A 17,276-nucleotide genomic window follows, 5' to 3' on the forward strand; every position below is an offset into this window, starting at 1 on the left:
ATTGCAAAAATCAGGCATATCTTGCCTCAAAACGATGCAGAGAAACTAGTCCATGCAGTTGTTACTTCAAGGCTGGATTATTGTAACTCCTTATTATCAGGGTGTACCAAGAAGTCAGTCAAGTCGCTTCAGCTGATTCAAAATGCTGCAGCTCGTGTACTAACCAGAGTTAGGAAAAGGAACCACATTACTCCTGTTCTGGCTGCCTTACACTGGCTCCCTATAGATCACAGGATAGAATTTAAAATTCTTCTTCTCGCCTACAAAGCCCTTAATGGGCAGGCGCCATCTTACCTTAAAGAACTCATTATACCCTATTGTCCTACTAGGGCATTGCGTTCCAAGAATGCAGGGTTGTTGGTTGTTCCTAGAGTCTCTAAAAGTACAATGGGAGCCAGAGCCTTTTCTTATCAAGCTCCACTTTTGTGGAATCAGCTTCCAGTTTGTGTTCGGACGGCAGACACCCTATCCGTTTTTAAGAGTGCGCTTAAGACCTTCCTTTTTGATAAAGCTTATAGTTAGGGCTGATTAGATTCAGCCCCTAGTTTTGCTGATATAGGCTTAGTTTGTCGGGGGACACCTTACTTCTTCCTTCTCTCTGTCTATACCTGTGTACTCTCATGTTCCGATTAACCCAGCTTCCCCAAATTTCTTTCTTTTTGGTGTCTATATACGCCGGGATCCGGAGTCATGGATGATCCTGCGGTCCTGTGTCATGGATTGCGAGTCCTGGATCTTGAGTCGTGGCTGCGGTCCTGGATCATAAGTCCTGGATGGATATCCTCGTGGATTCATCTTATTATTATACACACATGCATTTCAAAACATTTGGACTACCTATGTTGCAAATGTATTATCTTTTCAATTTACACACGGCATCTATTGCACGTCTGTCCGTCCTGGGAGAGGGATCCCTCCTCTGTTGCTCTCCCTGAGGTTTCTCCCATTTTTCCCTTTAAACTGTGGGGTTTTCTCTGGAAGTTTTTCCTTGTACGATGTGAGGGTCTAAGGACAGAGGGTGTCGTATTGTCATACTGATATTCTGTACAAACTGTGAAGTCCACTGAGACAAATGTAACATTTGTGATATTGGGCTATATAAATAAACATTGATTGATTGATTGATTGAAGCTCAATAATGAACTCCAGCTCAACCAAACATATTGTAATATCTAAGTAATCATCTTGAAATATGACATTAATAATTGTAATATACACACGTCTTATTGTGAGGTTGATTTCACATACACTACTACTTCGACATTAGCTTGTCTACATACTTGAGCATAGCCAATTTAAATTAACCTTAGTGATGCATACAGTTCCTACCTACATAATAAAATATTTCTCTTAAGTTGCAAGGATGACCTTATTTTATCAACCTCAAACAGAAGCCATTTGTTGTACAGTATTATCCCACTTAATGCTTAACACTTCTCTATTTTGTTTGAACCTTTATATATAGTCTATGATTTTAACTTGGAGGCTACTATTAGCATCGTTAGTACCAATTTAGCTACCACTCGCTTACACGCTCTTACACGACTATTACTGTATGCCTTGCACAATTTCTCAAACGCTCTTATTTAGCCATCAACTTTTAGATTTAGCTTGAGGTTGTTTTAGGCATGTGGAAACTAACAATGAAGACAATAAAGATGAATACTTGATTCCAAAATACATATATTATTACATTTAACAAATTGTGAACAACATTAACATTGCTTTTTATTTAAATAAAATAAATAATATTTCACATCAAAAGAAACAACAATGTTTTAACAAATCGTATTAAATAATCTGATGACAGAACTGTAAACAGAATAGCCGAAATTTTAACAAAAATAAATAACTCAGTTACCTCTAATCATTAACCCATGTTTGTATAATTGAGTTAACTCTGTGTGTTGCTGCTAGCATACATAACACCTGACGTGGAAACGTTACTCGTGGACGGGGCTACAGAGCTACTAGAAAGACAGTCGAACCCGGTGCATTCCTCCGTCTGAATGTGGTGCACTTTGCTAAATGTTTAGGCAAAATGCTTGTTTTACCGCCCTTACATGCTAAACACTCTTGGCAAGGAGCATTGTCCACCTCAAGACGGGTAACATTTAACCACACCTTGGAGCGCTTCTCTCCGCGATCTCCTCCGTGTGTTGCTGCATAGCAGCCGAGTGTGTGTAAACTGCCCCGCCCCCTCGCACACAGACGGGGGAGAGAGATCTCGTCTGGATTGGGAAAGTCGAAAATACACCGACCATAGACGGATGTGTTTGTCTTTTTGTATGTTAGAAACAAGTTGGCGACACTCAAACTGCAAGATAATGTTTTTGTGACAGTAATACCTGACCTTTCTCTTTCTCAACTCGCTACTGTTAGAAATTAAAATCAATGTTTTGATGGTATAATGTAGCTTCAACATACCGTCAGTTTACATGCTGTTTTATACTGAAAAAAACTGAAATTCTCGTGTACAACCAGTTTTTAAGCTTTTATTCTGAAAATCCTTCATCTCCGGTTAGCATTTAGCATGTGGCTAATATACTATTTCCTAAAGATGTGAATTTAGTAGCGAAATGACATGGAGTGATGCACACCGAAACCTACTGATTTAACACTACAACTATAGATGTCGAGATACTACCATGCTGAATATTAAATGAAGGTACAGTTTATTTGAATACATTATTGTTTACAGACGTGGGTAGCATGTGACAACATCCGGAACTCCACCGGAAACCAAAATGCCGTGAAGTATTTCCAGTATTTTTAAAGTATGAATTACAGCGTTTAGAATGTGTTAATTGAAAAGTGATGAAAGAGAATATGAGGAGAAAAGGCATGTGGAAGTAAGCAATGAATGTAAAATGTCGGAATCCTCCGTATAACGCAATATCGGACTCAGAAGAACGAGGGGGGAGTCCCCTACGTCGCTACAGCCAGCAAGCGGGAAGTACGAAGACTTGTGTGCTCTCTTCTTCACGGCCGCCATTGCGAGAGGGAGCTGCAGCTTTTCTCTCCTCACCTGAACAATATCCTGTTTGTAATATACCCGCGCCTTTTTTAATTAAAGTACCCAATTGAACCTTCTCAGAGACTCAATAAGTCTCCTTTTTAAAGCTTCTCTCCTGGACGCGAGAATAACGAACACAGTTAACAATTGGAATGACCCCGACGTGATCCTCGCTCAACCGGGAGAGACTACAGCTGGCTGTTGGCCGGAACCGCTGGCATCCGTTCGACACACAGAGAGCTCGAATCAACTAGGTCAGGAGAAACCTTTTAAATCGAATTCTTCAATAGTTTATGCAGGACAATGTTAGTTCTGTGTGTTTGACGGCGGCCAGCGGATCCTGAAAATAGCTGTGCAATTTAAGTTAAAACAAGCCCAAATTGATAAACATTGGTATCCAACAACATGTGGCGTTGCTTTGTTACATACAGGCAGGGTGAGTTCAATTTCTTTTGTTCTATTAGCCCTGCACGTTATTAATTTGTGTGTGTTTTGTATTAAGGTGTGTGTACTCAGTTTAAGGCTGATCATACTTCTCATACTTCAAGGAGGTGTCTCTTCTTACGTTTTTAGGTTTAAGGCCTATAATGTAAATGTTTTAAGGTCATTAAACAGTTTAAGGCTGTTAGAATAAAGGAGACATCGCGAGTCAGTTTAAGGCTGAGGAAATTGAAGTGAGTGCTTCTCTAGCAACAGTTTAAGGCTGTTCTAAAAAAGTCCTTGTAATAGGCCTGAGTAAAGTTTAAGGCTTTATCAGTGTTTATTCTGTTCTATTTACGACCAGACATTGCGAGTGTATTACGACGAGAAATGCGACATTCGTGCGTTAGATAGACGATATTCTCCTGATTGTGTTTGATTAGCGTCTTACTTTGTCCCATTATAGCGTGTCTTAATAGAAACGGATAAAACATAGTGACTCTAAGTCAAATATTACGTGATTCGGTTTAAGGCCTATAACGTAAAGGGGTTTAAGGCCCATTTTTTAATTGTAAAATACATAGAAGTGTTACAGTAAATATCACCCCGCCATTATTCAAAACTCCCCTGTGAGAGCCACGTGGTGAGTTGGAAAATCAGTTGCCATTTTGTTTTCACCACATATTGACAAACAGACACAGGGCAATCGCCATTTCGTGAAATGCAAATTCAAAGCACTCCTTTGTTTGTTCTTATGCAGCTGGTTTCACTATAACGAGGCATTTTCCTGACCTTGATCTTGTGAAGAACGAATCATACTTCTTGTCACAGTTGGAACTTGAAGGCTGAATCAGGTTTTGGATATTAAAGGGAAGGATTGTTGTATTTAAAAAAACCTCCAAAACAAGTTTTGAAGTATTTCTGCTGGCAAAAGTGTATTGGCTGATTTTTGAAGTAATTCTGCTGGCAAATGTGTTTTGGCGGTTTTTGAAATATTCCTCTTTGCAAATGTGTTTTGTTTTTATGTGCTGTGTTGTTTAACAATCGTGTAATTTTCTTCCCATTTTAAGAAGGAAAATACCATTCTTCTTGTAAAAAGAAGTCAGTTTTGCAACAGCTATTCCCTAGTGCAGCGGTTTTCAAAGTGTGAGGCGCGCCTCCCCTGGGGGGCGCCAGAGAGCTTCAGGGGAGGCGCAGCGTGAGACACAAAAGAACGAGAAAAAGACGAGTAAAGTGACACTTGCCCACTTGTGGCTGTCTGTGGAGACCGAGTTCCCCCACCTCGCCAAAAAGGCTGTAAAAGTGCTCATTCCCTTCACCTCCACCTACCTGTGTGAGTGCAAGTTTTCCGCATTGACTTTGATCAAAAGCAAGTACCGGTCAAGGCTGCAGCCAGAGTAAAATCTGCGTTTATTCCTCTGTGCATCAAAGACGCAGACTCATTGTTCCCACTAAAGTAGGGGTGAGTGTAATAAGGAGGCAAAGTTGACGTTCAGTGTGTTACCGGGAGCATATAAGGATTTATCCACCATGTTGAAAATGTTATGTTAATGTTAAAAATGTAAAAATGTAAAAAAAATATGTCTTGAGAACACGGCGTGCGGAAATATACGGGTCGTGCTGCAGCTAAATGTGCCTGTCCTCTGTAAGAAGGTGTCGGCGACTGACATGCAAGGAAGAACGGCTGTCCACAGGCTGTTCCAACTTTAACAACTGTATTAACTTCCAGGGTAGTGAATTGAACATGCAATTGTAATTGGGTGTGTGGTATATTTTCATGCACGGACACGCATGTTCCACAACACACAAACTGAACAACACTAAATTTTCCGATCGCTACCAGCGTCCTTGCGATCTTGTTATAATAACAAGTGCACGTTACTGATGCAATATGGTTGAGACCATTCAGGCTTATTCTAGAGGGGTGCAAGTCCAAGTAGTGGGGGAGTTTTATACAATATCTTTAAAACATAAAAATAAAAAGGTTTTAAAAAGTTATTGTTTAATGTTTTAAGGAGGTGACGCTACTCAACCAATCAAATCGGTGCAGTCAGCACGATAGATTCAAACACACACAGAGACACGACAAGAGGAGAGAAACAGTCGGAGTAATTTCAAATGGCGGAAGGTAGACAGCGAAAACAGAGCATTTAATTACATTTTCTCTTACTGGACCTCTTTGAAATGCAATTGAATACCCCTGCATTATAGCAGCAACAACAACAATAATAATAATAACAGCAATAATAATTGGGAGGGGGGGCGTGGCTGTTCTTATGTTCTCTGAGTTGAAGCTCACCTACCCACACTTTGAAAACCCCTGCCCTAGTGGATTGAGCTGGAAATTACAACAGCGCACTCTGTTGGTAATACAGAATTATTACACAGATAGAGGGAACACCTGTTAGGGAAAGATACTTTAACATTCTGAAGTTTAATTCTAAAGTGTATAAACAAACACAGGTATCGCCAGAATAGAATTGCAAAGTGGTTTCTAATTATAAGATGAGAAACTTTACATAAATAACATAACCTAGACTGTAGAATATTCAAACACCAATTTATTGAAGCTAACAAAAGTTGTCACATTAGCATAATTTCATACACTTCGGTATGCACTGTACACAGTAGATTTAGATTTTCACCAGATTTCTATTTTCATATTTCAAAGTCAAAACCATAGTGTGCAATTTTTATTTTTAACATTTCATATTTTTTAATTTGCATTATTTTTATATTTTAATTTACTTTATTCATCCATCCATCCATCCATCTTCTCCCGCTTATCCGTGGTCGGGTCGCGGAGGTAGCAGTTCCAGCAGAGAGCCCCAAACTTTCTTTTCCCTGGCCACATCAACCAGCTCTGACTGGGGGATCCCAAGGCGCTCCCAGGCCAGAGAAGAGATATAATCCCTCCATCTGGTTCTAGGTCTACCCCTTGGTCTCTTCCCAGCTGGACGTGCCTGGAACACCTCCCTAGGGAGGCGCCCAGGTGGCATCCTAACTAGGTGCCCGAACCACCTCAACTGGCTCCTTTCGACGCGAAGGAGGAGCGGTTCAACTCCGAGTCCCCCCCGGATGACCGAACTTCTCACCTTATCCCTAAGGGAGACACCAGCCACCCTGCGGAGAAAACCCATCTCGGCCGCTTGTACCCGCGATCTCGTTCTTTCGGTCATGACCCATCCTTCATGACCATAGGTGAGGGTAGGAATGAAAATGGCCCGGTAGACAGAGAGCTTTGCCTTCTGGCTCAGCTCCCTTTTCGTCACAACGGTGCGGTAAAGAGACTGCAGTACCGCTCCCGCTGCTCCGATTCTCCGACCCATCTCACGCTCCATTGTTCCCTCACTCGAGAACAAGACCCCGAGATACTTGAACTCCTTCACTTGGGGTAAGGACTCATTCCCTACTTGGAGTGGACAGTCCATCGGTTTCCTGCTGAGAACCATGGCCTCAGATTTGGAGGTGCTGATCCTCATCCCAGCCGCTTCACACTCGGTTGCGAACCGATCCAGTGAGTGCTGAAGGTCGCAGACCGATGAAGCCATCAGAACCACATCATCTGCAAAAAGCAGTGGTGCAATCCTTAGTCCACCGAACTGCAGACCCCCTCCCCCACGACTACGCCTCGAAATCCGATCCATGTATATTACAAACAGGATTGGTGACAAAGCGCAGCCCTGGCGGAGGCCAACCCTCACCTGAAATGGGTCCGACTTACTGCCGAGGACCCGGACACAGCTCTCGCTTTGGGAGTACAGAGATTGGATGGCCCTGAGTAGAGACCCCCTCACCCCATACTCCCGCAGCACCTCCCACAGTGACTCCCTGGGAACCCGGTCATACGCCTTCTCCAAGTCTACAAAACACATGTAGACTGGATAAGCATACTCCCAGGCCCCCTCCAGGATCCTTGCGAGAGTAAAAAGCTGATCCGTCGTTCCACGACCAGGACGGAATCTGCATTGTTCCTCCTCAATCTGAGGTTCGACAATCGGCCTGACCCTCCTTTCGAGTACCTTAGAGTAAACTTTCCCGGGGAGGCTGAGTAGTGTGATGCCTCGGTAATTGGCACACACCCTCTGATCCCCCTTTTTGAAAAGGGGAACCACCACTCCGGTCTGCCACTCCTTCGGTACTGTTTCCGACTTCCACGCAACGTTGATGAGACGTGTCAACCATGACAGTCCCTCAACACCCAGAGCCTTCAGCATTTCTGGGTGGATCTCATCCACCCCCGGGGCTTTGCCACTGTGAAGTTGTTTGACGACCTCAGTGACCTCCCCCCGGGAGATTGGTGTCGATCCCCCTTCATACTCCAGCTCTGCCTCTAACATAGAGGGCGGAGTTGTCGGGTTCAGGAGTTCCTCAAAGTGCTCCTTCCAACGCCCTAACACTCCATCAGTTGAGGTCAACAACGTCCCATCCTTACTGTACACAGCTTGGATGGTTCCCTGCTTCCCCCTCCTGAGGTGTCGGACAGTTTTCCAGAACAACTTTGGTGCCGCCCGAAAGTCTTTTTCCATGTCTTCTCCGAACTTCTCCCACACCCGCTGCTTTGCCTCGGCCACGGCTGAGGCTGCTGCCCTTCGGGCCTGTCGGTACCTTGCAACTGCCTCGGGAGTCCCCCGAGATAACAAATCCCTGAAGGCCTCCTTCTTCAGTCGGACGGCTTCCCTGACCACCGGTGTCCACCAGGAGGTTCGAGGGTTACCGCCCCTTGAGGCACCTAGGACCTTGAGACCACAGCTCCCCGCCGCGGCTTCGGCTTATTCATATTTTACAAAAAACTTTAAAAAAAAAAAAAAAAACCTTGAGGAACTAACATTTAAAAAAAAAAAAAAAAACAGATTTAAAGTTCGGACGAACAGCAACGAAGGTGCTAATTAGAGGATTAGTGCTTCATCTTTAATAACTTAATAAATAGTTAGAGAACATGTCACCAAAACAAACCAAGTTCAGACCAGACGTAGAGTCAGGCTCAACTGCAGATATCAAGGGAAGGATCAAAATCAGATCAGATGCTATAACAGCTCCAAATCTTAGACAAAAGACATGGAACCGAATGGAGAAACTGTTGGAACAATGGCAAACGAGAGGACTGTATCCAGCCGATGATCAACCAGTACCAACGAAAGCCCATAGAAAAGCTGTAATTGACCATGAAAATGGAGAATACCTGCGAGAACAACAAGCATGGATCAAAGCCGGACAACCCTCTTGGTATGGACCTGCAAAGATTGCTATGAACAAAGCGGAGACAGGGAAAGCACAAGTTACAAGTCTGATGCTCCATTTCAAGTATTCTGTTAGTGGGATGGCAAACATGGGTATCGCCCAAGAAGCAAATTCGCTAGCGAAAGAAGACACAACGGGAAAAAAGGAAGAGGCTCCAGTAATCCAAACTCCAAAACTCTATCCAAACCTGCCTGAAAAACCTCCTCCTTACATGACAGAAGCAGACCTTGTCTCTCAAACCTCAATACAAGCCCCAACTTTGAATGTTTCTGGAGGAATATTGAAGTTGGACGAAGTCCCCACAGAAAGAAGTGTCAAAGAATTGGACTATGAAGTAAGAATGCTACACAGTAAATCTGACCAGCTGCGGGAGATTTTTGAACACGAAATACAAGAATTGAAGGACATGACTAGAGCCATATGAAATCCGCGTTCACGGAATCGCGGACGGAATCGCGGAATTGACCAATAAAAATGGAATCAATTGTAAAACGTGGAATATTGCAGAATTTGCCATAATTTGGACTGAAATTCCGTTTTCGGGAGAACGATGGAACGTTTGGTGCAAAGCAAAAATGACCGGGACGCTAACACGTGTTACAACGCACACGTCACTTCCACACTGCTTCACAACAACACAGCAATGTCCAAGCGTGTAGCTGCTTCGGTATCAACATCATCATCTAAAAAGCTACGAAATTCCACACTAAACCCTCAATTCAGAGCACAGCAGTATCCGAATGATTTTTATGCCTCCGGCGATAAGTTATTTTGTAAATATTGTCAACATACCGTGGATTGGACCCGCAAAAATACGTGCGACGATCATTTAGTCTCGAAAAGCCATGTCAGAAACAAGGGAAAACACTGTGCTTCCCAAAACACACCTGCACTTCAAACTACAATTACAGCAAGTACCTCGTCAGCAGATTCAAGACGAGAGTTTGTGCAGGACTTTGTAGCTGTTTGCGCCGAGTCAGACATCCCTTTAGCAAAGCTGAAGAAGCTGCGACCATTTCTAGTTAAGCACTGCAAGCAGGGAGGAGCGCTGCCCGAGAACGAAACAGCCCTTCGTCAAATCCATCTGCCCCGTGTGTTTGACCAACATATAACGGCTGTTTTGGAGAAAATCCGTGGGAAGAAGTTGTCGGTGGTTGTTGACGAGACGACCGATACCAGGGACTGCAGTGTTCTAAACATCGTCATTGGTGAGCTAATGAACAGCCTATTAACATGTCGTTTAAATATCCTAATTTTTTTTACATGCTGCAGTGTGCATTGTCAGCATGCAAAGTGTGATGACGATGATCTCTGCCTGGTGATCACAATAGATACAGCTAGAGGGCGAGGCTAATCAATGACACTATTGTGATTAAATAGCTATGTACAGTAGTCCTACATTTAGGACTATAGATGGAAATTATAGCTCATTGCTAAATCTGGTGCACCAGTCTATTTTTTTAATGCAAATGATTGTCAGTGCACACTGTCCTTTATAAACAAAATAAACTAAAGGTGCATAAATTATGCATTACTGTATTTCATCACAATAGAATAGATACTATAGCTAGGCTACTGACATTGTGATAATGTCAGTAGCTAGCTGTATCTATTGTTTACACTTGAAATGTGTATTTTTATTGTGCATTTTTATTTTGTCACAATATTATTTGGCTTAAATATAATAATCTTTTGCTTGTGTTATCTTTCATTGCAGGTGTTGAAAACCAGTACTATCTGGTGGATGTAATTTTCATGGATCGATGCAACCACTCAACAGTTGCCCAAGCCATCATACGCTCCTTCCACAGCAATAATCTGGAACTGAATGATGTCTGGGCAGTGGTCACAGATAATGCCTCCTACTGTCTGAAGGCATACAGGGAGATTCTAAAAGGAGTGATGCCCAACAGTGTCCATGTAACGTGCCTCTGCCATATCATAAATCTGGTGGGTGAGACCTGGCAGCACTACAGATACTTCTCTGATGCTGCATCACTTGTGGCAGCGATGAGATCTGTCTTCTGCAGGAAGCCTGCTAGAAAGAGAAGATGGGTGAGCTTCCTCATCAACAAGGAGTTTGTGCACACCAAGGCTCCTCCTGAATCAGTGGGCTCCAGATGGAATAGCTGGTTTGAGGCAGTGCAGTACCACGCAGAGCATGTTCATCTGTACAGAGAATTTCTGTTGGAAGAAAATTCATCAGCCCAAGCAGTCACAAACATCCTCAGCCTGCTAGAAACAGAGGAAAAGATGCAGGCCCTCACTGTGAAGCTAACCTTCATCGCAGAAGGCTGCTCCAAACTGATGACAGCTCTGACTATCCTAGAAGGAACCCATCGTACCACAGCAGTGTCTGCATACAACATCATGGAGGACCTGGGCTCTTACCTAGTGAATGGAACAGCAAAAACATGCGGGTTTGGTGCCAAGACAGATGAGCTGCTGAGAAAGACGGGTGTTCGAGAGAGGAAGCAGGTTCTTGACGATCTCCATGATGCCTTCCACTTGGCCTTCACAAAGTTCTCCAAGCACTGGGACACGCACCCAGCCAGAGAGATCTACAAGCTGATAAGAGTGTTCGATCCAAGGCAGGCACCAGCCATGGAGAAGCGGATGGAAGCCTACACAAGACTGATACCCATGGCAAACCCATCACAAGAGCTCAGTGAGCAATGGATTGCCTACCAGCACTCCAGGGAGCCCTTGGCAGCTGATGTCACTCTTGCTGATTACTGGAGGGGCATGAGTGTGAGATTCCCAAAAGTTGCAGAAATGGCAATGTCCTACATCTACTTCCCAGTCAGCTCAGTTGACTGTGAGAGGAGTTTTAGCAAGTACAAGACTCTCCTTACAGACAAGCGAGAGGCACTCACCGAGCTCAACACAAAGAGGCTGACCATCATGTACTTCAATGGAGATGTCTCTGATAGATGGAAGACTTAAATGGACAGACAGGAGCTAATAAGGAGTAGTAGTACTAGTCATACTACTACAGGGAAACAGAAACACGTTTTATTGTTTTAGTTTCAAGTTTTCAACTAAATTCAGGTTACTAAGTAAGTTGTTGCATATTTTCTGATGCATTTTTTCATTTATAATGAAAAGCGTAACAGTTTACAGTTATTGTGTTTACAGTTATTGTATTGAGTGTTTTGTTTACAGTTATTTATCTTTTTTACTTGAAGCACAGAGAGAAAAGTTTGCTTAAAATGTGTTAACTCAGAAGCCAGAACCCAAGGGAATGTTTTGTTTAGAGTTTTTTCTTTACTTGAAGCTTATAAGCACTTTAAAATTGAACTGTAGCACTTAAACATTAAAAAAGACTGTTATATCTTATTGAATTGTGGACATTTATTCATTCCCACTTATTAGACAATATTTCTGATGGTAAAATTAGCGTAAAAAGCAAAATACAGAATTCTGAAATATTAAAACGGAAAAAACGGAATTTGGCAAAAAATAAAATGGAATTTGGAAAATAATAAAACGGATTTCATATGGCTCTAGACATGACTAGAAAGCACCAAGTTCAGAAAAACACATTACGAACACCTATGTCATTCAAGCCCAACAACAAACCTCCCGGTGCTGAGGCATCATCAATGGCAGGTTCGTCACGCCGATTTTCTCTCTGGTACTACCAATAAAAACAGGAATGGATGCGCAGGAAAAGTTCGGAAAGCCTCAAGAAAACAAACAAGTTGCGGAGGCAGAAGAAAGACAAAAGGCAGAGGAGGCCTATGATAACAGGATGACAGAAAGAAGAAGGATGGAAGATGATTACCAAGAAAAAGAAAACAAACAAAGAAGACAAGAAGAGGAAAGATTCCAGGAGATGATGGCAGAAAAACATAGACAGGACAAAGAAAATAACAAATAACAAAAAAATGGGGACTATCACAAACAACATGCCGAACAAACTAATCTCCTGACAATTCCAATGGACAGGGAAATGAAGATGACGACGGTGCACAGTCGGAAACCAGTGTACACTCCCTATACCATGAACAATCAAATCAACAACGCAGTTTTGCATCTCCTACTGAGAATACTAGTAGCGACGAAAACAAGCAACATTACCCTGGGACATGCCCCTAAAAAACAAAAAAACAAGACATCTCGAAGAACCAAGACTGGTGCACATACCTCCATGCCATTGATAGCAGCTGGAAGAGGATTTGACTACCAACCATGGACTCATAGGGACATGGAATCATCAGTGGCAAGACTACCTCCACTCACCCAGGGAGGTCAGAAGTGGGTGAATGATCTGGGGAAATACACTGTCCAAGACCACCTGTGCTTGGGAGACATGAGGGCATTGCTTGGACGGATAGAAGGAAGACTAGAGGCAAGAGCAGTGGATTCCAAGACCAAATGCAACAACTCTCCTGATGATACTTCGTTCAACAAAGTCAGGTCGAGGTATTGGGCTGCCATTCGTCAAATTTACCAAACAACACGCAGTTTACATACCCTCAACAGCCTGAGAAAAGAACCGGGGGAAGACATGTATGCCTTCCTGAAGAGATGTGAAGGAGTGTGGGAGGACTGCACTGGAGAACGACATGACGTTTCGCCGTCTGTCGTAATGCTGTGGAAGAATGCGGTCATTAAAGCCCTTCCCCAATCAGTGCAGGCAAGCCTGGGAGATGTGGTGGCATTAGACGCTAAACCCATTGAAGAATGGAGACAACATCTCATTCACCACGATATGAAATACCAGGCAGCAAAAAGGGAAAATGATGAAGAAATGGAAGCACTACAACTTAGACTTCTGAGGATACAAATAGCTGAGAAAGATACCAAAGCTAATAAAAACCAGAAAGCGGCAAGGCAAATGGCAGCTACATCAAAGATGGCCATAAAACCAGAAAAGGCAGGCCAGACACCTCTAACAATTCAAGCTCAGGAAGAACCAGAGAAGGCAGGTCAGACACCTCCAACAATTCAAGCTCAGGAAGTGCCAAAGATTCAGATACAGCATCAACAAAAGGGAAAATGGAGAGAAGGGCAACGATCAAGACGAAGAACGGATGAAGGCTGCTACAAATGTGGTCAGCTGACACATTGGTCCAGAGAGTGTCCGCAGAACAGTACACCAAACAACGGCCCTCCATGCAGTTACCCCAGGGGAGGTTTCCATGATGACGACAGAAGCAGGGGGTCCCAGGGATGTCAAAGAGGAACAGCATCGCCAAACATTAACCAAATACCACTGACAGCCTGGTATCAACCACAACAATGAGGAAGCTTAGAGGACCAGACCATCAGGAGATGCATCTTCAGCACTAGAGTATTTTGAAATCCAGCTACATAGAGCCACATATGTCACCACAGGAGGGAGAGGTTGAATGTTATTTAAAATATAGTGAGTAGAATATTGCATTTACACATAAAGCATCCACAGATAAGAAGTAGCAGAGTAGAACATTTAGCATACTATTTTTGTAATCATGAGAAGGATACAGATTACAAGTGATGTTGTTCCCCCACACAGAAAACTATTGTGTCGACACAGCTAGTGAGGTCAAGACGATGGGCTTCCACCCAAAATATGCCAGGGGCGGCGATACACCTGACGTGAAGCTGTCCAGACCTGAAAACAGAAACTCAATTCTGCTGTGGTGAAGTCTGGCTACAAAGGGAGGTGTTCCAATAGGGTCGCTTGTCTCAAACCAGTGAAGAAGTCAACAAGAACCCAGCAGAACTAGAGAGTGACTGTTAGCGGGAGAATAGTAACGGAGCGACAGAAACTGGCCAAACATTTTCCAGCCAGTACATATAGATAGACCCCGTCAGAAGACCGGGGCTGTGTTTAAAGGGGAACTTCATTTTCTGTTAGTGGAAGTATAGTTTTTAGTCAAGCAATTATGTGATTTATGGAGTCAGATTACATTTGTCATAAACACAATTTTATAATCGGTCTGAAGTATCTGTTTTAAGGCATGAGCTGCAGATTAAATAACATAACACTTATTGAGAGCTTGGAGGAAGAAGTTGTAGGGTTTTTACAACAGTTTCAAGAATCAGTTTTTATTTATTTATTCTTGAGTAACTTTACTGATTTATAGTGTAGTGCGTAAGGCAATATCTCATTTTGAGTGAGGGGCACCAGCCCTTCATGCATGTCACCCTCTGTGAGAATAGTTCGTATTTTTCCCTCCAGTTTGGAGAAATATTATTTTTATCATATGTTAATTCAGCAGTGTCAACCAATCCTCTAATCATAGAGTTATTGAGACGTATTAGCGACACCAGGGGTATTGTTTTTCGTAGCAAAAAATGCATAATACCATGACAAAAGCCATTATTGAAACAAGTAAACTATTAGAAATTAGAAGATTTTTTGTGAATATGCATTTATGCCATCAGAAAGCCATACATCTTACGATATTGTTGTACGCCTTGTGGGTACACGGAGAAGTTATAATTTATTTAATCCAACGTTATGGGTTTTACATGTCCTGTTCATAATAGGGTAATCATTGCAATATTAATTGAGCATGTTATGCTCAAAGGAGGGAGTGTCATGATTATACAGATATGTTGATTTCAGTGACGTTGTAGTTAATAAATGATAACATGTAGTCAACAATAGGTCTCATAACAACAAAAGGTATGCCGAAGCTAGGGCCTTCTCCACGGAGGGAGTGGTCCAGTTTTAGATATTAGACAAATAGAAGTGGATGAATATGTCAGAACTCTGAGTAATATTATGCAAGTTTTGTCTACACAGCAGGCTAGGAAAACTACAGAGATACCAGACTATACACCAGAAGAGACTCCTGTTCGGCCAGGTGATTGGGTGAAGGTGAAAGTTCACAAAAGACAGTGGGCTCATCCCCGGTGGACGGAAGTGGGAGAAGTTGTAACGAACTTCACACGCGCTCCGGTTTAAAGGTAAAGAAAAAGGAGCAAATTGACACCACCTCACACATTGTCACCCTTCACTGGCAACTTCCAGAACATTATTGGGAGTTAGGACTGATTTGGCAGAGCTGGAACAAAACAATAAATAGAAATAAGATAAAGATAGAAACAGCTCAAAAGAGGAACTGTCTATAGATTTTTATAGATTGTACATTAATGTGAAAACCTATTTTTTTGTTTTACATCTGAAAAAGAGTCCAATTTTAGTATATGTTATTTTAGTACTCATTATTTAAATTCTGTAACTGACACAACCAGGGATAAAATAGAGATGATGTCAAGAACAAAGCCAAACCAATTGTGGTGTCCCCTAGGGATAAGAGTTAGAATAGCATTGTTGATTGTGCTCAGTGGAACCATTAATTCACTCATAGACAATGCCCACATCACTAACAAGACTCCAGCTGTGTTTCAGAGACTTTCACTTATCCCCAGAGCCAAAAGATCAGCTGAGCAACAAGAGGAGGGGTTAGAAATATTCATTCCCAAAGTTGAGGCGGTTATAATCAAGATGTCTCACCCCCCCTATATGCAGTTCTTCTATCAAATGATGAGATGGGTTTAAGTGATCGGGATATGTAAATGATGGGGATTAAGATATTAGGGGAATCTCTAAATACACTGGATCCATGTTTTAGACTGAACCAGAAACACCCCCTGTTAAGTTTATGAACAACCGACCGGTGACCTGAGTAAAATTATTGAAAATGATTACAGTTGAAACAGGCTACTAACCCACAAGTACAGCAGTACGTACAAACTCTATGAACGAAATTTCCCAGCAGATAGTGGCGACATTGCAGATATGTCCAGTCACAAAAGTTGCTTATGTTCTAAATAACAGTGAGATTTAAAATGAAGGAGAAAAATATGGGGACGTTCTTTTATAGTGTGTGAAATATGTGGTGCTTGAAACATGTAGGTATTTAAATGTATAGAAGAAAGTGGTTTCCTGAAAGAGTTAATTGGGGTAACCATGTTACAGTGGGTGAAAGCAATGTTTAGGGATATGGTACAATTATTAGTAGACATGAATTGTGTTTAGGTGACACTTAACAACTAAGATAGATAGTAAGATTAGGAAAATAGAGTGGAAAAGGTTGGATTTATTTTACCTCAGTGTGTTAGAATTAACTATAGGTAAGCCATCCCGAGATCTCTCTCTCTCTCTCTCTCTCTCTCTCTCCGCCTGTCAGACCGCTACGAATCCCATCTTCCAAGCAGACAAAAGACCTCACCAGGAGACTCCTCCTTCTCCATCGAACAGACAGAGAACCAGAGCTGAACCAACAATGACAAGACTTTATCCAGAACCATCCCCACCTGAGGAATCCAGAACTACAGGTGACATGAAAGGCACACTCTCATCGGTCCCCCACAGGACATGAAGTTCCAAGCTGAGCCACGGGATTGGGCACAAGAGCAGAGTGTGGAACATGAGAGCAGAATACGCCCTCCATGCAACAAGGTAGAGACTGTAAAGGAGGAGATGAAATGCAAAGCAGTTGGGCCACTCAAAAGACTTACAGCAGATGGACTGAGGAGAAGGTGGACGGAGAAGAGGACAGGATGGAGGAGTTGGCATGGTCCGGCAGAACGTGAGGGGGTCGTGGCTTGACAACCAGAGGGGGAGAGAAGGAAAACAGGAGTGAGTGAGTTTACA

General features: G+C 42.7%; 1 protein-coding gene across 3 annotated transcripts in view; it reads left to right on the plus strand.

Annotated features, from left to right (window-relative positions):
- The first annotated feature begins 8,307 nt into the window (after positions 1–8,307).
- LOC307040461 (uncharacterized protein) overlaps positions 8,308–17,276 on the plus strand; it is a 53,130-nt gene continuing 44,161 nt past the window's right edge. Inside the window, exons 1-3 of one of the 3 annotated variants that reach the window (XM_079683309.1) lie at positions 8,308–9,885; positions 10,395–15,583; positions 16,810–17,265. In XM_079683309.1, the coding sequence (XP_079539435.1) occupies positions 9,228–9,885; positions 10,395–11,623 (1,887 nt within the window). In that variant the 5' untranslated portion in view covers positions 8,308–9,227 and the 3' untranslated portion in view covers positions 11,624–15,583; positions 16,810–17,265. Of the gene's footprint in view, positions 9,886–10,394; positions 17,266–17,276 lie in introns of all 3 variants that reach the window. The other 2 variants (XM_079683307.1, XM_079683308.1) reach the window with 2 other exon arrangements.

Source organism: Notothenia rossii (assembly GCF_949606895.1).
Source record: "Notothenia rossii genome assembly, chromosome: 5".
NCBI classification, from domain to species: Eukaryota; Metazoa; Chordata; class Actinopteri; order Perciformes; family Nototheniidae; genus Notothenia; species Notothenia rossii.